This window comes from Sturnira hondurensis, unplaced genomic scaffold (assembly GCF_014824575.4).
Source record: "Sturnira hondurensis isolate 20B ecotype Veracruz unplaced genomic scaffold, ASM1482457v3 Scaffold0021354, whole genome shotgun sequence".
NCBI lineage: Eukaryota > Metazoa > Chordata > Mammalia > Chiroptera > Phyllostomidae > Sturnira > Sturnira hondurensis.
The window spans coordinates 29,016,607-29,041,848 of NW_028093985.1; the positions used below are offsets into that span (position 1 = coordinate 29,016,607).

At 40.6% G+C, this 25,242-nt stretch overlaps 1 protein-coding gene across 1 annotated transcript in view; it reads right to left on the reverse strand.

Moving 5' to 3' along the window:
• Positions 1 to 353: 353 nt before the first annotated feature.
• The window catches only part of FBXL17 (F-box and leucine rich repeat protein 17), a 480,048-nt gene continuing 455,159 nt past the window's right edge, over positions 354 to 25,242 (reverse strand). Inside the window, exons 8-9 of the mRNA XM_037031996.1 lie at positions 23,000 to 23,142; positions 354 to 3,210 (exon numbers count right to left, since the gene is read on the reverse strand). Of these exons, the coding sequence (XP_036887891.1) occupies positions 3,070 to 3,210; positions 23,000 to 23,142 (284 nt within the window). The 3' untranslated portion in view covers positions 354 to 3,069. The remainder of the gene's footprint in view (positions 3,211 to 22,999; positions 23,143 to 25,242) is intronic.

Consider the following 25,242-nt stretch of genomic DNA (forward strand, 5'->3'; position numbering starts at 1 on the left):
GGCTATGGGCAACCTGAGAATGAGATCTTTAAATGTCCAGGGCCTAGCACATTTTTTTACTCAATAAATGTTACTTTTGAAAATTAAAAAAAAAAAGGCTAAATGAGTGAGATTTTAGGGGATGGGATTTTAAACAAACCACTTGTTTAAACCCTTGATTTTGAATCTTATCTCAGTAATCGGTAGCCAAATGAGCACCTCCAAAACTCAGTCTTGTTTATTACTCTGTTAGTCAAACCTATCTGACGTCTGCAGGGAAACACACTCACGGACAGAGACCACTGCCCGCCTCACACCCAGCCGGCAGTAAGGAGACCATTTACTGTCTCTGACATAAAACAAAAGACACAGTGTTTTGTTTCTCTTTTATTGCAACCCACTGCAAGGTCAAAAGATTCACAGAAATATAGAAACTACAAACCAGTTAAATTTCCTTTATCCACTCAAAAAGACATTTAAGACAAGGGACCAGAATTTTCTACTACAGCAATATATTTCATAGTCTTTATTCTGAAAATACTGTTGACATTTTGGAGAGGATAAAAAGCCCTGCATTAAATGTGTTCACATACATTTATGACATTCTAAGCTGAAAAAAAAAGAAGGAAGAAAGAAACTCTACATTGCCCAGAAAAATCATTTTAAGCCTCATTTCAAAGCATCTAATGAGAACACATTTAACAACCATCACAGGATCACTCAAGGTAATGCTTTTTCTGGTTGGGTTTTTTTTTTTTTTTGAGATGAATGCTTTGAGGCTGGATGTGATATTTCCACAGATTTCTACAAATACACCAAAGCAGTTTTCCAGGCTATGCTGCATCAGGCTTTCTGGATTAGCCAACATTTTAAAGAATAAGTGCAGTTCCCCCCCGCCCCGCCCTCCCAACCCAAGCGAAAGCATGTTCATAGTGCTGTACTATAGATTCAAACAAGGCAACATTTTAAAAAATCAGTTATACACTTCTGAAGCCGTCCGACAACCAGACTGTAACACTCCAAAGATTATGACAACTTTGAAATGAAATGACACCATCTACATCATCGATGGCTCTCCCTTCTTTATCTTTAACTATTTAAAATATAGTGTGACATATATAAAAACTAAACTTTTGCTTATTCACTTAAGCTACTATTACTATACATACCACCTTATAAATTAGTATTGGATTAAAAACCAGTTAAAATATTATGATTTAAGATATTTTTCAGTGGAGGGGAAATGAAAACAATACAGTTTGATGTATAAGAAGAACCACAGTTTATTAACAGTAAACAGCTGTTTTTCCTTACACAAACTTTATTCCCTTCAAATTAAATTAGCAATCCATTTAGTGACGGAAAAAATACCCTTGGTGGGTACTGACTAGATTTTCCTAACTGATTTGGATTAAAAGAGAAAAAAGCCACATCAGAAACATGTTGACATAATCAAAAGAAACAGCTGTTTACATTTTTGGAGTCATTATAAATAAGTGAAGGGCATTTGAATGCAAAGCTATTTTTTTGTTCCTTACAGCTAGTCTCATTTTACAATATTAGGACTTACAGAAAGTGAAACTCAAACCGTAGTATACCTGTTAAAGACCAACATACAGCCATGTCCACACTGGGGAAGAATAAATAGCAAACGCACAAGTCAGGGTTCTGCATCTGGCTCTCCTGGGAGAGAGAATCACCCTTGAGTGTAAAAAGGCTCCCTGCTGTCTTGATTATAAATCTAGACACAGGAGAGGTTATTCGAGCCTGAGTCCCTACCATGAATTAATTCTAAAGATGTGTGAAATCAAAACGTATATTCATTTACTGATAGATATTTTAACTGATATTTTAACTCAATCTTTAAACAAAGAAATGCTTATTTCTGACAAGTTTAAATGATCTTAATAAAAGAATTTTATAATTTTTCTTAACTCACACATTAACCAGCGATAGCTCTTTGCAGTAGCATAAGAACTATTCAAAAAAGAACATGCATATAACCAAAAAACATGTTCTAAAGCCCAAAGCAAAAGAAAAGATTGTCTACTTATATCTCGCTCAATGTTCTATTAATGTGACTACTCCCAAATCTCAGAAATATAATTTCATAATTACCCAAATTAACAAAAATAATTAAATGATCTGTAGATTTTTTAAAAAATAACTTCACACTATTAATTACATTGGTGGCTTTAATGTGGACAATGGTAAGATTAACTCCAAATATCATTAAAATATATCCAGATCAATTACTATCCATGAAGTAAAAGCTAACACAATGTTAAAATAAAACTCAACTAAACTATTCAACAGAACACATCCGTAAATGAATAATTAACTTTTGTGAGCTGGCCAGGGGGTTGCTGCCTCCATATAAAAATGTCACAAAAGGCTTTATCCTCTCTAGTCCCTAGGTCACCTACCAGACAGCAGGTGGGCCACCTATGGGAACAGTGGGTTAGGCAGAGCCGCAGTGGATGGCATGCTCGCTCAGGGGCCTGGAGGAAGGCCCCTGCGTCAGAAAACAATCTAGAAAGAAACTGCCCTGGTGAGCGTGTGCATTCACATGTGCATGGATATAAGAGAGTGGAGGACCTGTGTGTGCGCATGTGCTTGAAAATCTGAAAATTTCTGGTGTCCAGACTTCTAACTAGCGTAACATCACGTATGTTCTGGTTGTCATCAGCAGAAGCACACAGGTCTATCTCATCATAAAAGAAAGCAGCTGCCTTCATTTTGGGACATCACCAAGTGGCAGGAATGAGAAGCTCAAAATAATAGACTCGGTATTTTGATTCCATGGTAGGAACTTTTTTTTTGAGAAATAAGCCTTTGAACTTAAAAAAGGAAAGGTTTGTGCCTTTTAAAATCTTTAACTTTTAAGAAAAATACCAGCTCACCTGGGAATAAACAGCAATTGCACTAATGCTATGCAGTATGCAAACGAGACACAAATATACACACTTGGGTACACACGCAGACAGGCGACAGTTAAAACCTGCCCAAGAGATCACAGACCCCGAATCAACAACTCCTCTCTGCCCTGCCCAAGGAACAATCGACCGGAGTGGAGCTTGGGCAGGAGTGTTAGGAGGAGGCGGCAGACATGTTGGGGGTCCAGCCCATCTGGTAGGCTCTCTCCAGGGTCCTCTTGCAGTCCTGGAGGACGGTGCTGAAGGTGATGTGAGGGTACTGCTGCACCAGCTGCTCCACTGTCACTTCGTTGACCTGTAACCAAAGAAGAGCCACCGTCATGCACGTGGACCACCAAGACCACCGCTGCCCATGCTCACTGCCAGCTTACAGTGGCGGGAGGAGGCCTGCCCTCATTCCTTCCCAGCAGTGGGAGGAGTGCTTGGGGAGAAGATCCACGCTCCTTTTGTCTGACCGTTCTGGTTTCCAGGGTGAACTGCGTTCACCCTTATGGACTTTAGCATATCAAGAAATCCAATGTGTTTTCTAGAAGCATAAATGACTAAGACTTGCTGAGATCCAAAATCAATGTCCACTGAAAATCTACTGCTCGGGAGGTAAGGCTGCTGTAAGGAGTATTTGAATATGCATTGACTTTGTCGTCAATTGGGCAGGCTTTTCAGGGCAAAACTGTAGATGGGTGGGCAGGTTACACAAGGTCCTAGATGGAAGTGCTGGGGAAAATGTTTATTTTTCTTCCCTTTAAATGTTAAGGTATTGCAAACTTCAAGTCCCTTTGTGAGAAGGGCTGAAATGTGAGGAATCGATAATTAAAACATACATGGCTGGCGGGTCAGGGATGGCCCCACTAGACCTTAACCAGCAAAGACACCACCTTGATTCTTGATTAGACAAGGCCATCAGACAGGCCTAATTAAAACTAACACCTTTACAATTGCTGTGCTGTGAAGGGATTAATTTGTCAATTATTTTTAAGCTGATTGCAGTTCATATCACAGAAGCAGACCGCTTCCTTCATCCTTTAGATAAATAAATGATTAACCTAAGAACCACAACTTTTAGGTAGCTTTATTTAAAATCTTTACTGAACACTTGGGCATTTTCAAAGACATCAATATTTCATTTATCCTACATAAGCCGGTCTGAACGTAGGTGCTGTGGTCCGCATTTTTGTGCTCCCTCTCCACGCTGTCCATTATTGGAAAAGATCAGGACCGCCAGGAAAAACCTAAAACAACGTGAAATCCATGCTGTTTGCTTTTGAAAGCCAGCTTAGAAGTATGACGACCATGACATTCAGTCCTCTGCACTATTCTGAAATAATGTGGTGTTTTCTGAGTGACTGGGAAAACCGTGTTACATATAATCTTTTTTTTTAATTTGAGAATTGATGTTTCAACATTGGGTTGATGATACTTATTCTTTGTCAGAATCTCTCTCTAGTCAAGACTTGATTTTATGTAAATCAACTTTTATTCTGAATTCAAACAAGACATGCAGTTAATTCTTTTTGTGAAATAGATAGGATGTAATTTTGAATAAAAAAGAAAAAACTGATATACACATTAGAGCTGAGAATCTGAACTGATGGTCTTAAGTGGATTTTTAAGCAATATATTTTCTTACTTTTTTATTTTATTTTTTTAAAGATTTTATTTATTTATCTTTAGAGAGGAAAGGAAGGAGAGAAGGAGAGAATCATCAATGTATGGTTGCCTCTTGTGAGTCCCCTGCTGGGAACTGGCCTGCAACCCAGGCATGTGCCCTGACTGGGAATCGAACCCTGATAGTGTGGTTCGCAGGCCTGCAATCAATCCACTGAGCCACACCAGCCAGGGCCTCAGTTTTTTAATTTAAATTTATCTTCTAAGTCTTGCCTTAGGTGAGGCAGCTTCTAAGAGTACATTTAGAAGGGCATGCATCATCTAGCCCTACCTCTCCAGCATGTTTTTGTACTGTCCAGTCACCTGACTTAATTTCAGATCATCAAGCTGTCCAAGTTTTGTCTGGCCTCATAGCCTTTGCACCTGTTGTTCTCTTTTTAATACACTGGGACACTTCTTAATATACTTCCCCCTAAAGACCACCTTCTCATGCCTACTGTCTACTCATTCTTTTAAAAAAATTACTAATTTTGGCACACGATATAATATTACTTTCAGGTATGGAGCATAGTGACTCAACATTTATATATTTTATGGCATGATCAGAAATCTAGTAACCATCTGTTACCATGCAAAGTTATCACAATATTATTGAGTATATTCCCCTTCACTTTTTTTTTGTTTTTACCATACTCATTCTTGAGTTCTTAGGTTCAATGTCATTTCCCCAGGTAATTCTAATCACTGCCCTATCCCTGCTCCCCTCTCCAAAGGAGGGAAGGTTTCCAGGTTGTTCACTCTTCCAACACTGCCTATTTTTGCTGCATAGCACTTACAAAGTTAGTGTATAATTGCTTTTCTTAAACGTCTATTTCTCATGCTCCAATGTAAGATCCTTAAAAGCCATGGTCCTTTTTGTACCTATGAGCCAGACCTAGTTATTAGTGAATGAATGATAAAACAACAACCACAATTCAAAAAACAGAAACCCATGAGCAAGGCAAAGCTAGACACTAATATACTAGTAATCGTAAAGACCAACCATTTCCGGAGGAACTCCTCAGCTCAAGAATCCCCTCCTCCGGGAAGCCTCCCCTAAGCAAGCCTACCTCCCCACGAGGCTGGGGTAGGCACCCCTTCCCTGGGTACCCGTGGCTGGCACCCTGCAAGATTTGTCTTTCACTTAAGCACTCCTGAATTGCACTGCCATCATCTCCTTACTCGCCTCTCTCTTCCACCTGAACAAAGGCCTCCGCCTGTCATTTGGGCTGCTGAGCTATGCACTTATTGAGAAGGAACATGGCAACTGTCTGTGCCAATATGGAATGTAAGGGTCACCCAGAAACAGGGTTGAATCCTGGTGTCACTTTACTTCTTTAGGACATGATTTCTTGAACTACAAAAACAGGGTAAAAGTATATATATCATAGGACTATTATAAAGGATTAGCTGTAATGATATGCCTAACATTGTGACTGACTAAAAAGGCCCTCAAATCGCAGCTCTTATTATTGCAGCAGGCACAATTATTGAGTGCATGAGTTAATTAATGATATGTTAGGATGACCAATGCTCTACAGTAATGCTCAATATTGTTCTACTTCTAGACATTTCAGAAATAAATCTTTATAACATTAGCCATAATGTTCAAAATAAAATAACCACAGAGCAAGAAGTAACCTTTAAAATGTACTTCATACACAAGAAGAATCTATTTTCTCTTAACCCTCTCTGGAGGAAATTCCAGAACTTTCCTCCAGAACATATTTTCTGGAAATCCTCCCTTTTCTTTACCTGATGTTCCCTATGGTACAGGTAGGTTACCTTCCTCCCTCCTGTCAAAAAACCCGGAAGGATGCACATGTCACTTGGAGAGCTGAACTCACTTGGTCAGAGAGGATGCTCAGAAAACCTGTATTACAAGGCAAAGGAAGTAAACACGCTCCAGAGCCACTGAGCATTCAGGGAACAACTAAGTGAAAAGACACGGAAAAAGAATGGAAAAAAGAAAACATTAAAACCCACCATAAAGGTGGGGCTGTCTTTGATGGTACATCTTTCCTAAACTGTACAAGGGCCTGTAGCAAGTTTTACACCCAGGGCTGACAGGCAATTTATTTCGGAGGTCCAATTTTCAAAAATAAAAAGTATCTCTATGTGATACCTTTTACAGGAAGGGATACCTACAATTCATCTTAAGCAAACTTGCTACATGAAAACATGGTTTTATGAAGTATATAAATTAGAGAGTAATTGTTCATTTTAGCAAATACTTCCATGGAAGGGTTAACTTACTTTGTCAGCTCTCCCAGTGTGTTTTATGTACCCTTTTATTTAGCAAAATTCATTCTATTTCTCTTGTATAAAGTAAGATACAGTTATAGTTGAGAATACAGACTGTTAATTCTCTGGCTTTCATAGGTTATGGGCAAGAATAGACAGAAGAACTTTGGCTTTGTAGAGCTGCATGAAAAGCGATACAAGAATTCCTCTGTGGATATAATGTCTTCTGAGCAATCTTTTTGCTAACTGTGCTCTGTGCATGCTGCAAAACAACGCAGAGGGGGAAGTGTAAATAACCCATTTTATAGCTTTGCCGGGTAGTTGTTATTCAGGGAAATACATGCGGTTCCACCAGGGAAAGTTCCACCTTCCACTCACAGTGTCTCCTGGAGCATCAGTCTCATACCAAAGGGATTTTCATTTGCTGAGAAGTACAAATTATGTTCACCGTTTTGTACAGACTCTACAAGCATTTTCATGCCCTACACAAGGAGTCTAGTGTGAGACACCAGGAAGTCCCACACCATTTTAAATCCTTATACCTACATACAAAATTTGCAGACATTTTGTCAGGCGCAACTCCGTTTGCTAGAATGAAAAGAACTATCTTCTGTTACAACCATAAAATGTGTGTAACATAAAAAAGCAACATAAAGATAAATTATTTAAAAATTCCCCATGACCCCTGGTTTTTGTTATTCCATTTCTTTTCCACTTGCTGATAACTTATCAGTGGCAACACCTATATTACACACACAATTTTAAAAACGCAACGTACAAGGCAGGACCAAAACCCTCCCTGAAGTTTATTTATAAAAATTGTGTATTTATTCTTACATGTTTAAACTTCAGTCACCTTCAAAGTACTTTCCGTTTGATGCAATGCACCTACTGGGACTTTTTTCTCACTGCTAAAAACAGTTTTTGAATTCGTTGATTTTGATGCCCTTTAGTGCTTCTGCTGTGTTTTCTTTCACCTCTTCCTCATTCGAACAGTGTTTCTTTTTGAGGAAAAAAAGAAAACTTCTTTTCTTTTCTTTTCTTTTCTTTTTTTTCATCGAGGGAAACCAAAAAAAGTCCCTTGGGGTGACACTGGGTGAATAGGGAGGGTGTGGCATGGGGGTCATGCTGGCTTTTTGCCAAAAACTGCTGAATATTCAGTGCGGTGTTGGTAGGTGTGTTTGTAAATCACCCATCGTGAAATGGGCAAACACATTGAAAGAGTCTTCAGAAAAATTCACTGAAGCCCAGCCCAGCCTGTCACAACAACGCCAGCTGGTGCAGTGATACAGATAAGCTCCTAGAACACTCATCTAGTGGGGGAAGCCTGTACTACAAAAGGATGCCCTCTAAAAGATAATTCTGGGTCTTTTGGGGGTCTCCTCTTTTATCTTCCTAAAGAAATATGCAGTAGTGTCACTTAAGAAATTATGATTAAAGAAGGAAAAAAATGCACCATGGGATTGCTCTAAATATAAAAAATATTGGATTTTATATTCCTCTCTGAAGACTGCATAACCATAATTTACATTTTCAAAATTATTATAATTCTTTTAAAGGTAGTAGCAATTTGTCTGTTTTTTTAATCTACTTTGAGTTAACATCCATAGCACTTTTAAGAAATGTGAGGCAAATTACTGTGCTAATTAAGGTGAATCGTACCATAGTTTCATTCCATTACTGCTGCTACTATGGAAGGATGAGGAAAGCACTTTGGAGGTTCCAAGATTCAGTTTAACCACTTTGTCTAGAGCATCGTATTGTTTCTTCACCTTTATGGATGCTTACCCCAGAAAGTCCCAGAGAAATGTAAGCCTAGGCCTGAATTACCTCCACACAGTGATATGCACTGTTCAAAAAATAGAATTGCTGACAGAATTTTCCGAGGAATTCATTTATTTGACTCTTATTTCCTCTTTGACTCATTATAAAACAGGACATGTTTATCATTGGGGGAAATATTTGAGACGTGAGTATATTAAAATCACACTTAAGGATATAATTCAGGCATAACTTATTTTACTGAGCTTCACTTTATTGAGCTTCCAAATGTTGCATTTTTTTAAATAAATTGAAGGCAAGACCCTCCACCAGCAAAAAGATTATAACTTGCTTTATTGTAACATCTCCGAGGTATGCCAGTAAAACACTTATAATCTTTTTTTTTTAAATGAAGAAAGTTTCCCCTCACAAAGTGAATGCTATTTCAAATACCAGCACCGACCACAATAAAGTGCACTGCATTGCTCCCCTCCTCCATGCTCCTTGACAACAGGTGCACTGTAGCCATCCCTGTTCCCAGTCTCACACACATGGCCTGGCATGTTCTTGCCGCATTAGAATAGAAGCTTGTAAGACAGGAGTTTGGGCTGTTTCTGGTCACTGCCAAATCGCTAGCACCTAGAGAATGCCCAGCACTTAGTAAGGACTCAATAAATATTTGCTGGCTAAATTAATACAGCAGTTGATTAATGAATGCATATTGAGTAAATAAAAACACTAAATAATACTGCATCAGAAATTATGAGGACAAGCTCACCTTGTTCTGAGACTGTTCCATCTATAGAGTCAGCAGTCTCTAAAGTCTTGATATTATAGAGGCTCCAAATTCCTTTAATTCTTTGAAGTTTATACCCAAGGTGATTCTTTGTGCTACTCTCCCTTCCATCTGACATCACCAGGTGCCTCTTTCCAGATATATCTCCCCTGGTGTTTCCAATAATTTTGCACAGGAGACCAAAGTAGCTCATGATGGTGAGTCGGCAATTTTTGCTGGGCCCTGTGGCTGTCGGGCAGCACTCAGGAAATGACTAGGCTATAGTTCAGATTAATTGAGGGCAGCCTTCCTTCTGTAGATCAGTGACTCGCTACACTGGCTGGATAACACTGAGAAACGTGTGAATGGTAACTGGACAGGATTTGGCTTCCAAAACTTTGCAAAAACTCCCATGGTTCAGAAGATTTAATCCTTTATAGACTGCAGCATCAGCAGCCTGCTCAGGGTGGCAGGACCAAGAGGACCCCACAGAAGATTTAGAACTTTTGTGACATTTAAGGTCCCTTGTAATGTCCCAATTTATCTGGGAATGCAGCAGGAACCGTGTACAGATCTCCTGATTCAAAACACTGCTATTCCTACCCAGTGATTTCTTGGGCTTCAGCAATTCCACACGCCTTCACTGCTACCGGGAGCAAGTGGGGCTCTGAGGGGCTCTCTGCCGCTGTTGCTGGTCTCACTGTCACAGTGCTGCTTGACATCTGTTGTCCGGGGGAAGCATGTAGATAGCACTGTGACAGGACGGCACAGTCCCAGGGAAGAAAAGCTCTCCCAACAAACCTGCCCCGGGCCCCTCACTGAGGAGCTTGGTCCTCATTGGCATTGGGCTCCCATGGAGTGGGGGATGAATCAGACACGCTTCTTCTCTGCAGCATCATGTATTTTGGTGAAACGCTTGAAAGTAATTTGTTAATTTCTCATCCAAATAACTAATACAGCAAAATAAAAAGTATGTTCACATCCCAGGAAGAATGGAGCAGGAGAAGGGAAAAATATTCAGTGAGCACCTACTATTCCCCAGGCATCTAAGCGTTAGTGCCCCAATCACAGACAGACTGGCTCAGACAGCATCAGGATTTCACACTGACATTCACTTTCCATCTACCATCAAGGAAAATGATTGTAGTTTACATATAAACTCATTTTAAAGTGCTTTATAATCTCTTCAAAATGGCTGCTCTGGGGGGATATAAATTATAATGGTTATCACTTGGCCTGTGGAACATTCTGTACCGAGCCGTGGTCCTGTGAGACTTTAAAGCTTGATGGAAACGTGATGAAGCTGCAAGACGAACAAGGGGCCTTTTGGCAGGGCTACCGCCCATGCCATAAACTGCAATGCTTTCTTTCTTCTCTCTCTCACATCAAGACATTTTTCTGTGTCCCACAGGTAGACTGGCCAGCATGAAAAACAGGTCCACCCTCTTAAGACAGGGGAGACAAACCATTACACTGGCAACGGCAAATCCCAGGGAGTGCCTTCCGGGGGAAGCACAGGTTGCTGTGGAACTTAGCGGGCATCTGACCTTCTCCAGGACGGCTGGAGAGAAATGCCATTCAAGTGCACTCCTGAAGGGCATGGAGGCATCACTGGCCTGTGTAGGACATGCACTGACCATACACATGTTATTTGGGGAAGAAGGGAAACCCGCCTGTAAGCTTGAGGAAAGCAATCTGTCCTTTGCTTTGTCAGCTTTGTAGCCAATGTTTCTCCAGCCCACAAAGCACACTCACTCAGGTGGATAACTGAAATAAGTTGTTTCCAATAGCACTTCTCTGAGGCTGGTGGTGGTGGTGAAGAAAATGGATCTCCCTGTCTACAGGTGGGAAAAGTAAGGAGCCCACCGTATGTCTGTTAAGGTGTCACAAATAGCACACTCAGCTCCTGCCTCCTAATTCAGAGCTCTGGCCCTCACATGGGTCTGTCATTCTTCACAGACTCCCTGGGCAATGTCACTCACTGCTAACGGCCCCAGAGGCTGACTCCTGGGAGCCCAGAGGCAGAGTGTTGTCTCTGGGGCAATTCGCCTCCAGAGTCTCTCTCTCTCTGCCTGAGACTTTTGGCTCTCCAGGCAGCTGTACTGGCTATTGTAGAACCTGGCATTCGCCAAGTGCCTGCAAAAGTCACCTTAGACAAGGCATATTCAAGTGAGACCTAAATGCTCTTTCAGCAAGTGACCACTGGCCCCATGATGGGCACATATTAAAATGAGTAAGATAAGGGTAATGGGAATTTTAGTAATAGCTCGGATTTTATGGAAATGAGACAAGTCATCTAAGTTCAGTTTAAAATATTTTAAACAGGACACTAAGGACAAATAATAAAAGAGTAGATAATATATTGATTTTTCCAGGACACCACTCAGCCAACAACATGAACTCTGCAGGCCTGGGTAGATTTTATGATTCTATTTCCCTCCCTCTGTAGCAGGACTTCTCAAGTCCTGTTTGGATCACATGCCACATCCTTTTGATGTTGCTCTATGGTTAGAGCAGGGAGGGCAAAAATTAGGCACCACTTTTATAACTTCTTACCTCACCAACTTGGCTTTCTCTTCAGATGCAAGGCTGAGCTGCCCAGCGGACTGCAGGGGGATAATGTAGCAGCTAGACAGTCATGAACAGGCCTTAGGTAGAGCCCACAGTGAGGGGAAAAGGCCCTCCCTAGCCTGGTGTGGGCTGCAGAAATGATTCTGGGTGTGAGTTAGGGCGCCCTGGCGGCTCCTTGCTGCAGGCAACCTCACATTCCCTTCCTTCCCTCTTCCTTCCTTAGGACACACCCAGGCCTTCTCCACAAACCCCACAGTGAATCATATACAACAAATGTCTGATCCATGTTTACTGATGTGAGATGAATTAAACTGTGTCTGCAACTAAGAATGCAAATGAGAATACAGTGGTTCTCTGCCCAACTGTTGATTCACTTGGTGATCTTTTAAAAATCCTGATTCCCAGGCCATAACCCAGACTAATTCTATCTAAATGTTGGAGGAGTGGGGTGTAGGCATCAGTATTTTTTGAAGCACCCAGGAGATCCCCAAGTGCAGTTCAGGTTGAGATCTGTGGGTCTAAAGCTTCCAATGGAAGAGCTCCTAGAAGGTGCAGAGGAGACGATTTCTGCACTCAGGAAGACAAGGTCTGAACTAAGACTGCTGAAAGGTTACAACCACTTACCACCTCCCAGGCTGCCCTCCACAGTAAGCTCTGAGGCAGAGGTTCTGGAGAGAGAAAATTGCTCTTATAGCTTATTAGCCCATTTTCTTTTCAAATATTCACCACTGCCTGAAACAAAAGGTATATTCTTTGAATATGGTAAACCAGACTGGTTTCTTCTTCAGTATCGGTCTTAGATTTCTCGTTGGGTGTATACAGCCAAAGGAGGCAGCCACCTGACCTTCCCAACAGCTATGGGAAGGAAAAACTCCCTCAAACCTTCTTTTTACATGGACCTAGTGCTTCTTCAAGGGAGCACCCATGAGGTGGGAGAGGACATACATGAGTATTTATTATAAGTTAAAAAGAAAAATGGATTATCTCACTGGAGCCTAAAAGCCACCTGCTATGAAAATCAGCTGATTACACGCCACCCATAATGCACCATGCTTCACACATAGACCTCATACTGATAGCCTGAGGCTTTTAAAGATATATTTTTAAATAGAGAGTAAGAAATATTACTCTTGGTTGGTACAAAAACAAAACAAAAAAACAAAATAAAACCTCATTTAAAAACCCCAAAGCGCAGGCAGAGACAAACAACGAGGACACAATGAACCTGACAGGGGCAGGCTCGTAAATTCAGCCAATTCTGTCAAATGCAGTCATCCCATTTCAGAATCTGCAATGATTGGAAGTGCTATGCTCTGTCAATATCGCAACAGGCCTGGCTTCATGCTGTCTCTTTTTTGTGAAGGGTGGTTACCTGTGAATGCTGGCCTTGCTTCTCTTCATTTGAATTAGCACAGTGAGAAAGCAGCAAAGAACCTGGGAGGATGGGGACCACAGAAACGCCTGCAGTGTTAAGTGAGAATCGGGGCTTGGGGCTTGCCAATCTGAAGCCTCTAATTAGAGATGAATGTGACAGGAGTCCAACAACCACACTGTCAGAGAGAAAAATTGGTGACATTTTCACTCCCTGCGTCACCATGCGATCCTCCACCAAAAAGGATGTTTCCTGCCCAGTTTCCTGTAACACACAGGACTGCATAGGCCATTCTGAGGCCGTGAACCCGCAGCCATAGAATTAACCCATCATGCAAATCTATTCATTTTTAAAAACAGATTTCCATGTGTAGTGTAGATGAAAGCCAAAGCAGACGTGTGTGGGACCCCAGGACAGAGAAAGCCACCTGGGCAGTCATCTGTAGCCAGTCCAAGTGGTTCAGCAAAAGATCTTGTATTCGAGAAAACCTGGGCCCTAGTCCGGTGGGTGATTAATGCAGTCACTGAGTGGTGAGTGCAATGTAGTAATGGAAAACATCTGGGCATTTCTAAATTAAACTCACAAAATTAAGCTGAAAAACACAATTGAGGGAGAAAATTTCCAGAACTGAAAAATAGGTTTTCTCTTGTGCTTAATGGCTTTCTTGATTTCAGTTTTTTTCTTACATAAAGCCTATGGCAGTGGTAACCACCAGTGGACATCTGATGACAACAGTTCTTTCTAAAATTGCAGTTTACATCAGGCAAAATTTATGCATTTGACCTGTTTCCTAAAACAAATTTATTATCAGCAAAAATTTATTCTGCATAAAACCCATCTGTAAATCTGCACATTGATAAAACCTCAACAACAAGTGGTATTTTGGGTTTTCAGAGAGAGAGTCTTTCAATTTTCAGGGTCAGTCTCTGAAGGATGTTGAATCCAAACACACACCAGATGCCTGAACTCTGTGACTGTTCTGAACTTGGAGAGCTTTAGCCACTCTCAGAACTCCCCAGCTACAGGAAACTGGTATTAAATCCGAGGTGTCATCTTTCTCACTTATTTGTTTGTTCCTCTCTGTCTAGATGCTTTTTCTAATCAAAATAGTAAGAAGCAGTGGGATCTAATGGTTTTCAAACTTGCTTGTATCTGGAAAATACTTCTGCAAAACAAAATAATAAATAAGTAAATAAACAAACCAAACCAGGAAAGCAACAACAGTGGCGTTGCTCTGGTTGACAGCTGCAAGGCCAGGAACTGTGTCCTCTTAGCCACTTGGTTATGCCCAGCAACTTGAAGGAATCTCCTCAGAAACTTGGCATTACACAGAATGCAGATGGGAAACACAATCCAATCCATTCATCCATCATCTGTCCATCCTCCCATCCATCTATCCATCCACCCATCATCTAATACATAACTGTTTAGCAACTATAATATACTGGCCACTGTGGTAGGGCCGGGCAATATAATATAATGTAGGAGAAACCCATGAATCTTCTAGTCTAATGAGGGGAGTGATGGGGATGAAATAGGTAAGAATTAACCACCACAACAAATAAGAGTTACTATTTGTCACTTACTTCAAGGAAGAAACTTTACATATATTAACTCACTTAATCCTCTCAATAGCCAATGAGACAGGTGCTATTTTTATTTCCACTTTACAGATGAGGAAATGGAGGCACACAGAAGCACTGTAGGACACGGAGAGAGGAGGGCCATGTAGACAGCATGGCGCCGTGGAAGACAAGAGAAAAGCATTCTCAAGAAGGAGGGAACGGTTACTATTTGGATGCAGCTGCTAAGAGATGGAGTAGGCTGTAGACAGAGTGGCCACTGGACTTGGTAACATGGAAGCCATGACCTTGGAAAGCATAGAAGCATGGATGTGGTGACACGGAAACAGATTTTAAGGAGCAGTGGAAAAGTAAGGACAATTACTCATAGTCAGTGCTTTTCAGGAATTTAACAGCAGAGTGGCAGAAAAATAGGACTCCAGAGGAGCATTGCTAAAAGCAGATGTGGTACATAAGTGTGCTTCTATATCCAGAAGAAAGATAATTCTGGGTGACATTTTTGAAAATGAATTTGCAGTCTTACAGCACTGGAGCTGCCAATTGCTGGTCCGCACCCCAGGCCCCAGGGGGTCGCGGGTCCTTGGGGTAGAAACTCCATCTCCTTCACTGTTTTTTTCCTGACTTGTCACCCATCAGAGTGACCGGAACATAATAAGCAGCTCAAGAGTTGTTTCTTGAATAAATGAATAAAATATATAATAAAAATGGCTGGGGGGAAGTTTAGATTTTCTCTTTGAAAAGCTACTTGCCAAACCAAACTTTCCTGAGGCCCAGCACAGCAGGCCCGGAGACCTGCTGCTGTGTGACTGGCCTTGCGTGGCAAGGGGGGGGGGGGGGTGGTCAGGCTGGGCTGGTTCCGCAGCAGGGGGCAGCAGCCCCCCAGGGCCCCGAGTCTCTGCAGGCCATCCTTGTTTCTGCTCAGTGATGTCAGGTGCTTAGGAGTTCTGGGATCTAATCTGAGCTCTGCTACAAAATTGCTGTTACCTTCCCTACTTCTAAATAAGAGAAATAATATGATCCTGCAACGGAATTCTTTTATATAATTAGTTAAGTTAAATCAAAGGTCTAAGGAGATTATTTACTGCAAAGCCCTGAGGCTCCAGGGTGCCTTCAGGCAAACTCCAACAAACTAGTCTATCCGCCCTACAGCATTTAGGGAACCAGAGGTCCTTTCCTTCCTCTTTTAAAAAAGAAAAAGAAAAAAAATTTTACTATACATCAATCCCAAAAGAGAAGTGAGCAAAACATAAGCACTTAAAAGGTTCTAGGCACATGCCGGCTTTCCTGAAGAAACAAACCAAACGGCCCCAGCCTGAACTCCGACCAGCTGTCTCATTGGGCAGATCTGCAGTCTCTCTGCTCACAAGGAAGAACTGAGATCGGCTGGTCCCTAGGTTTCTTCTTTCCCTGTAAGTTTGGCTGTAATTTAAATTGGTCCTAACTATTAAAAAATGAATTCTATTTTTTTAGAATCATTGTCTGGGGCCTAGTTTTTCATAGTAAGAGCTTAGTGTATAAAATATATGCATTCATGGCTAGAACACTATGAGCCAGGTGGTTCATTTCATGGTTAAATATCAGACACATGGCTGCAGAGCAGGTAATGGAAATAATAATCGTTACTAGTAGTTAACATTTGTCAAGTACTTGCAGTGTACATGCCTTTGGGTTAAGTGCTTTATTACAATATCTCTATCCTGTAACGAACAGTCCTATGGGGTAAATAATATCACCTGTTTCAGACGATAAAACTGAGTCTTTTAGAGGTGGAGTTGTCCAAAGTCCCACAGATAGTAAAGTGGTAAAAGTCGGATTTAAATCACCAGTGCTCACCCATTAAACCTCTATCATCAAGCGCCGGGCCACTGTTTTCTTGGTTTAATATTTAAACATAGGAAAGACCTCTCAGTTACCACCTCATAGCAGTTTAGGTGAATAGGGGTGGAAGAGAGAGATGGGAACACTTGGCCAAAATGAGGTTGTGTTCTAACTCTACATCTCAGCTGATGTGTTTACCTCTGCTCCAATTACCAGGAATAATCAGGAGAGGGCTGTGAAAATGTGTTTTAAAGTGCTCCTATGTGAAAATCACCTGGAGAGACAGACTGTTTTATCAGCAAAAGAAACAAGATGCTGATACTTTGAGTGAAGGACTTAAGTTCGGGTTTTCGAGCCCCGGCCCCCTCATCGTTTTCCACCTCCCCTTTCCTCTGGCGCACAAGGCACTGGCACTGCGGGTTGCTCATGTAATGGCTGCATTGCTCATGACCTAGGACTGCATGGCCCAATGCAGTCAGACCACTCCTGCCTTATTAGGCGAGAACGTTTTCTTTTTTTTGTTGTTTTTTCCACTTTATTTTCTTTGATAAGGCATAAATTTTCAGTCTCAAATTGTGGCTATGGGCAATCTGGAAACAGCTGTGCCTGCGTTGCAGGGCAGAGGGGAGTCCCTGCAGGTACACACTTTGTTTCATGGCTGAATTGCTACCAAAACAGTCCTGGACACAGTGCCCCACAAATTATTTTCCCTTAAACTGATTTTCCCAGTTAGTTCTGTATATTAGTTACAGAGTCTTATATTATTTTCCCCATAGGGCTTTCCTGCTTATGATTCCTAAATAAGCTGATAAAAACTCCGTTTTCTCCGCAGAAATATTTAGATTGTTGAGGCTTTCTCTTACCATAATTACTTCCTGAAAAATGCAGTGGTCCATTTTTCCTGAATATTTTTACATTAAATTGGGCACACAAAACTTGGCCCTCAGTATTTTAAGGTTGTAAAGCAGATTCCTGGCTTTAAAGAGCTGACTGGTTTCTATTACTTGTTTTCTGTACGGCTTCACATTGACTTGACGAAACAAAATGCCTCCCCCCATTTAAATGAAGAACTTGTGTGAAAACAAAGATTTCATATGACCTCAAGAAAGAATTTCTTATTAAAAAATCACCTATCTCACTCCTCAGCTAAGTACTTCAGGAACTGGGACAGGTGAGGAGAAAGGTCTTGGCAATGGCCGTTTGATGAGAAATGAATTAATTTGATTATTTCCACAGTGCGGATCAATAACAGTCCGTCCCCGCTGAGGCCCTGGCCTGAAGGCAGGGGGATAATCAATAGGATCACACAGAAGCGTCTCCTCCCCCAGCAGCCTCTCCGTTCTTTTCTGGGCGGACTCTTTACGCCTGTGTAATTCTAATTTATGTCAAGCAGAAATCAAAGAAATTCCAAGAGGCTTTGGTCATAGGACATTGGGGTGGACCTTTCAAAATCTATTTATGTCTATTCCTTAAGTAATGTGGCCCCCACAGCCTCCTGGCGCCTTTATGGGCCAAGGAGAAATAGCCTCCCAACAGAAGGGCAGCTACCTGCTCCAGACAAAGGCGGAGGAGTGGAGTTAGGTAAATGGAGGTGCACTCTCTCAGTCCTGTCTACAACTCTTTAGGGACGTAAGAACTAATAGGCATTTTAAGCAAAATGCTTTGCCAAGAGTGGCTCCCTCAATAACGCTCTTTAATGATACCCAGACGCTGGCATTTTCAAATCAAATGAACAGTGTATAAAATTAGTTCTGCATGAAGTTGAAAAAAAATAGTAAGTGAAAGGGAGCTTTTAAAAGCTCCAGCATTTCTCCATCCAACTGCTTTTCACAAAGGTTTGGCATATGAGAATTGCTACATTTATGATGTTATTCGCTGCTCATAATTCAGGCCCTCTGTCTCCAAACTTCTGTATTAACATGCACTGCAGAGGTTTCCACCACGACGTTTTATCACCGAGGTTTCCCAAACCAGCCAGGTTGCCTCTGGCGAGGTCTGGTTTCTCAGCCAGCGCCATGGCCACTAGGCTCCCTCCCTTTTCATCAACCTTGTTACCCCAAACATTTTTCATTAACTTTGAACATTGCATTTCCATGTGCCCTACAGCTTTTCCATGATTTTTTTTTGTCTTTTTCAGTTTTGTTCTCCATCCAAACTGCCTTGTAAGAAATGAGGAAAATATATTATTAGAAGAAACAGATCTATATAGACTCTAGAATTCAATGAAATTGTGAAAATGACTTCTATAACCAAAGCCACTGTCTATAATTAAGGGAAACAGAGTAAACATATTGCTCTTATTAGAGAGTCCTGTTGATTATACAAGTAGTTTTTACTAAATCACCAAGTAAATGCGTGTTAAGTTGATAGGTGCTTTCAGGTCAACTCTAATTCCCAAGGTCAAGTAAGCCTCTGAACAGCCTTTAAGAATATAAGTTCACCCCAATTCATCAAAGCCGTCTCACACAGCGTTTTCTTCTCTTGGTTCTTACAATGCACTAAAGTTTAGGAGATTAAGTGGCGCTGGCTTCAAAATCCAAAGTAATGCCTCTAACATGCTTATCCATCCAGCAATCAGAAAAGCTACTCAAACAGGGGCTTCCTTAATGCACTTCCTAATTTTACAAGTGCTCGGGGAATGCCGCATTTGTCAAATGGCTGGGGGACTCCTCCCTAGGACTCACCAATGTTGCAGCCAAACAAATTTTACTGCTATTTTGCTTCCACATTGTCTGATAATCTAAGTACATGCTGCTTTCATCTGCAAAGAATAGGTTTAATGTTTTTCATCTGTTCTTTGTTTACCTAATGAGAAAAACGGAGGGAAAACACTTTCCTACAATAAATACAATGCATTTTGTTATTCTTATAATTTCTCCAAAGCTCAAGTGAGGAAAAAAGCAGAAGTCTGGTAACGTATAGCTTTCAAATTAAGTGTAAGTGGCCCCAAATGAAACTGACTGCATATGAAAGGAAATATATCTTGCCTTCAATATTTCTCAGAACCACAGGCATACAGAACACGAGTCCTGGGACACGGATGTCACAAACACCATCGCTTCCCAGTGCAGGGACATGGGACAAAGATCCTGACAAGGGGGTTAATTGTGCAAACCATTGAGATCTCTTTCACTCCACTGGCTTCATAAAGGGGAAGGAAAACTCAAGTTAATGAGTTATTAGTGGTTAGTCTATTTGGTTAAGGTACACGGAGAGAAGTGAAAGGCTGAAATTAATTTTATTCTTTAATTCTTTGTTGGCACAGATGATAACATTGAAATAGTGAATCTTCATGTACATATCCTAATCCGAATTTCTCTGTTTCCTGTTTCTACCCTTATTTTTTCCATTATTTTTCTTATTTCTTTTTGTTTCCCTATTTGAATCATCTTATCTCCAACTCACCCTATTGTCTACGCCTGAATTTGTAAACCGATCCCAAATATGGTGTGTCCCATGGACACCTTAGTTTTCCTTTGTAAAGTGTATAGAAATGTGGTTACTGACATCTTTGTATAGAAGAGAATCTTAATTTAAAATTAAGTGTGAAAAAAGTAAAAGGGCAAAATTTCTGTAATGAGTTTATTTATTTCCTCTCATTTCCTTTCAAAATGGGATAGTGGGAAATACGTTATTTTTTTTCTTACTTGGAAATTCAGTATACTGATTATTAAGCCACAGGCTAAAATAATGACATGTTTATGAGAATAATCAGTAACACTGAGCATTTATGTATAGCACACATTATTCTAAGGGCTTAATATATATATGTTCACTAATTTAAATGCTCACAATTCTCTGAGATAGGTACTATTATTATTCTCATTTTACAACAAGGGAACAGAGGCACCAAGATGTTAAATAATTGCTCAAGATGACATAACCAAGTGTTGGACCAGATCTGAACCTGAACTCTGGCTCCAGAGTACCTACCTTCAACTACTAACTGGTTTTGTTATTCAAATCTTTCTTTGAATCTCGATAAAAATTTAACATCTGGAGATGGATGGTATTAACACAAGTTTTGAAAGCTGAACAGCTATTACTCTAGATTTCCATTTAACTAAATCAACCAGCAGGTGTTTACGTGCATGGCTTTACTTGTACTTTGTTTCGAAACAACTTCATCCTCACAGAGCCTCTCCTGTTTGCCCCCGAGCTGCCTTAAGCTGAGGGTGCCAGGCAGCAAAACTGGGCTCCACGTCCCCTGCCCTGGCCGCGGGCTACGGTCAGACACATGGCACTAGGGCCAGCATGCTCACGGAGCAGCTCCTGAGTTGGAGAAAGGGTTCAGAGGCCTCAAGGAACGGGCTAACAGAATGGCCACCCCATCTCGTTTTGAACTAACTTGTATTTAAGTAGGAAAGCATCCACTTTTAACTGAAAATTAGCGACAGGCTGGCCAGCAGATATATCTGGAATAATCTTTTTCCTCTACTAATATGAACATAATTTTTTAAAATGTTAATTCATTATTAATTAACTAATTTAACTTTTTTCAATTACAGTTTCCATTTCACATCATTTTGTATTAATTTGGGGTGTCCAGCATAGTGGTCAGACAATCACATATTCCACACTGATCCTCTTGATATTTCCAGTGCCTACCTGGCACCTGGCACAGTCACTACAATATTACTGACTATATTCCCTCTGCTGTACTGGTTCGCTGCATCCCCATGACTGTTCTGTAACCACCAATCTGCACTCCTCAACTCCTTCACCTTTGTCACGCAGTCCCCCAACTCCCTCCATTCTGGTGACCATCAGTCTGTTATCTGTATGTGTGAGTCTGTTTCTGCTTTGTTTAGAACACACATTTCTACAATTCATCTCTGACGGTGGAGCTGATCTCAACAAATCTAAAGACTGGAAATGTGGTGATTTTGAGAATGGGCGTGGATACAGCCATCCGTTTGAATGCATCCGTTTTTAGTGCCCTTGGCTAGGTAGTGCTCATACGGGAGTTCCTTCTGGAGGAAATTGAGGAGCTCTACTGTAATTGTTGAACATTTCTAGACTCCTCTGCCCAGTGTGGACCCTTTAATTTGTTTTAAAAGAACTTCATTTTATAGAGACAGAGTTAGTAGCAGTGTTAGTAGTGAAATGTGAGGGAGACTTGCAACCTCTGGGTCTCAGTGCTGTTGCTTAGTAACAAAGTCAGTCAGCTTTCTAGGCTGTGATGAGACTATATAACAAAATCTCTCTAAACATAACCAACTGGCAAAGGCTTAGTATAGGTTGGGATTTTTAAAGCAGTTGGAGGAAAAAACTAGGTCAATTAACAAAAATGACAAAGCACACAAAGGATTTGGGCAATTTTTCTATCCACCCCCAGTTTTGCTACATTTAGAAAATGCATGTCCTTTGAGGGGCATAGGTATTTAGTTTCCCTCTCTTTTACTAGATATGGCCCCAATCACCATTTGCAAAAGTAGCACAAATGCGTAAATCATTATTAAGAAGCCAGCATTTTCTGAGCAAGTGGATGAGGTGGATCTTTCCCAAGGAAACAGTTTCTGTGCCTGGAGACGCCCTGAGGATGTGCTGCAAGCACTGGACATAAACTCCCTAGACCAGGGGCAACATCGGGGATGAGTGGCCTTGAGCCAGTGTGTGGTCTTTCTGAGATTCTGTGTTCTCCTCTTTACAGTCTAAACAACTATTTCTTACATTTGTTACAGGGAAAACATCTTTAAAGCTCCCCCTACTAAACATGGCGTAATTTCCCAGACTCGGGCTCATGTCTCTAGGCCAGCTCCACAGACCTGCAGTGTGACCTCTGGGACTGTTTTTCATCATATGTTAAAAGTGGCATGTTAAGTGTGGAAAGACGCAAATTGCCACATAACATGCCCACAGTGACCACCCTGCTCAGATATTGAGCACTGAAATTGCAAACTTCAAATCAAGAAAAAACAATCTGGCACTTTCTTTCCACCTTACTGTTGCAGGAAACTTGGAACCCAGAACAGAATTTTACTGGTTGACTCAGCACACCACAGTGTGGCATGAAAACCTAAATTTTGGTTAATGGACTTTATGGGTAGGAGTTGACTGTAAGTACGATTGTTTTTTTTCTTTCTGCTTAAGCACAAAATTCATTTTTAAATGGAGAAATACAAATATAATCTCAGAAGAGTTTAGAGAATCAGGCATCTTACAATGTGCAGCTGTTAATAGTACATGTATATGCATGTGTACCTATATACCTACATACATATACATGCATACATACATACATAGAGAGAGAATATGATACCAAGCTGTTAACCACACCGATCTATAGAAAACAAACTGGAAAGGTAGCTCTTACTTTATCGCATCTCATCAGCCCCAAATATCTGAGAGACTTGCTGCTCTGTGCAATCAGGGTGGCTCCTTGATCTGTAATTTCTTTACACCATCCAACATCCACAGTCTCTATGGTCATGCTGTATCGCCCAATGGCTATCAGTGCTGCAAGAAGGGTCAGGGAGAAAGAAGGCAAGGACTAACGTTAGTAGTGTAAGGGACCTCTACCTTATTATGACTATTTCTCCCACTTCCTCACTAAATTTGTTCCTGGAATGTGATGTAAAAATAACTGTTTTATAACAATTAAATTTAAAATGCTTTAGGAAAGCTTGCCCTATGACCAACCCTTTCACAAGGTGAATAATCATCCCACAATTTCCCTTTCATTGAAACACAGCCTCATAACCTTTTATCAGTTTTCCTCTTTGCAAGGTTACCTGTACTTTCAAACATTTGTATCTGCAGACGGAATCAATTAAAATGAATTACACATAAAACATTACAGAAAACCCCAGGTAGTAACTAAACTTTACTCATGACAACTTTAATAATTTTTAAAAAGAAAACCCCACATAAACACCATTTTGAGGTGTGTTATAATACTGCACATGAATTTCTTTATCAATTGGCATAAAATTTTCCATCTGTTTATGATCTGTAAAATGTAAGAATATATAATATTTTTCATATTAGTCCTTCATGGGACTGTTAGGAATCAAAAGTACATTACACATAAAGTTGAATTTAATTGGTGCCATGTTAGAGTTCAGCAAAGGGAATGCATTTACTATGGTGAATTTCTTCATTGTATTAGCATCTTCCTTCTGTTAACATACAAAATGAAACCTGTTATCTGAAAACTATCGAAGCATCTCTAGTCTTCCTGAGTGTTTAGCACTGCAGCACCACCAATGTGCAGACACGTATCCCGTTACCTTGGATGTGCACTACCCATCACCCATCATAACCCATCACCCTGTCAGAGTGACCGATAAGTGAATGTGGTGAATGCGGCTCCTTGCTACAGACTGCTGATTTGACAGACATGCACGCCTCTACATTGGTGGAGCAGAAAAACAGATTTCAGTAACTCCATCCAGAATATGTTTACGGTGCACTGGTATGTAAATGAAAACCCTGAAAACAATGCTACAAATATTAAAAAGGAAGGAGAAATTGTTTGCTAATTACTTCCTCATTCCAAGATAGGATGAAATGACTGACTAGATTGATAAGAGCAGGGTGAATTTCTCATGTAAATAAATGTTAACTCTTACAGCTCACAGACAAGTACCCTTGGCAAAATCACTTTAATTACCTGACTTTTTTAAACCAGAAAACTCATTCTCATTCATTTAAGTATCAAAGACAGCTATTTCAAGCCCCCCCAAACCATAATCACGATCCTCCTATTTTCCAGTGAAAATGCTATAAAGGAAGAAAAGAATTTTCTTCCTGGAAGTTTTTCATGCCACTAATTGGAAATGCTCTTAACTTTGCCCATGCTATTTTGGTATTTAGTTTTCCCAGAAGGCAAGGCAGGGCAAAGGAGGAATCCACCAAAGTTTTGCCAAAGGGTCTGAATGACATTTTCATGTAGTAGAAGTACCCCAGGTTAAGCTCATTGGTGTCCCTGACCTAAGAAAATTGCTGTCATCTCTGGTATTGCCATAACTTTCACCGGTTATGATGTCCTGAGGATCTTCTATGATGAATAGAGTAGGAGATACATAAAAGAAATTCTTTTCAGTACAAAGTACTTAAATTGTGATTTTAAAAGACCACAAAGCACACGTTGCAAGGTGGCCCCAGGTCAGTAGATTGTGCACTTTTATTGAGGTTTGAGGCTAGAACATGAAAGCTCAATGTTAGGTAGATAAAGGTAAACAAAATAATCTGAGTTTTCAGAGGCTGCTTTATAAACAAATGAAGAGTGAATAGCTATTTATTTTAGTTGCCAAAATCACTGGTGTCCAAATTAAAATAAACAGTAAATAAGACACATGAAGATAAATTAGGCATTCTTTTTATTAAAGTAAGAAATATTATTGTTTAACTCATTCATTTAGTCAATAACCACCTAACAAGCACTCACTCTACAGCGTTCTCCGATATTTATTGCCTATCCACGCATTAGGCACTAGGCTAAGGAATTGAGGTGTATTACCTTATGCAATCCTCACAGCAATGTTATGAAGCCTTATTGTTATTTCCATATTAAAGATAAGGAAGCTGAATCACAGAAATATTGAATAACTTTCC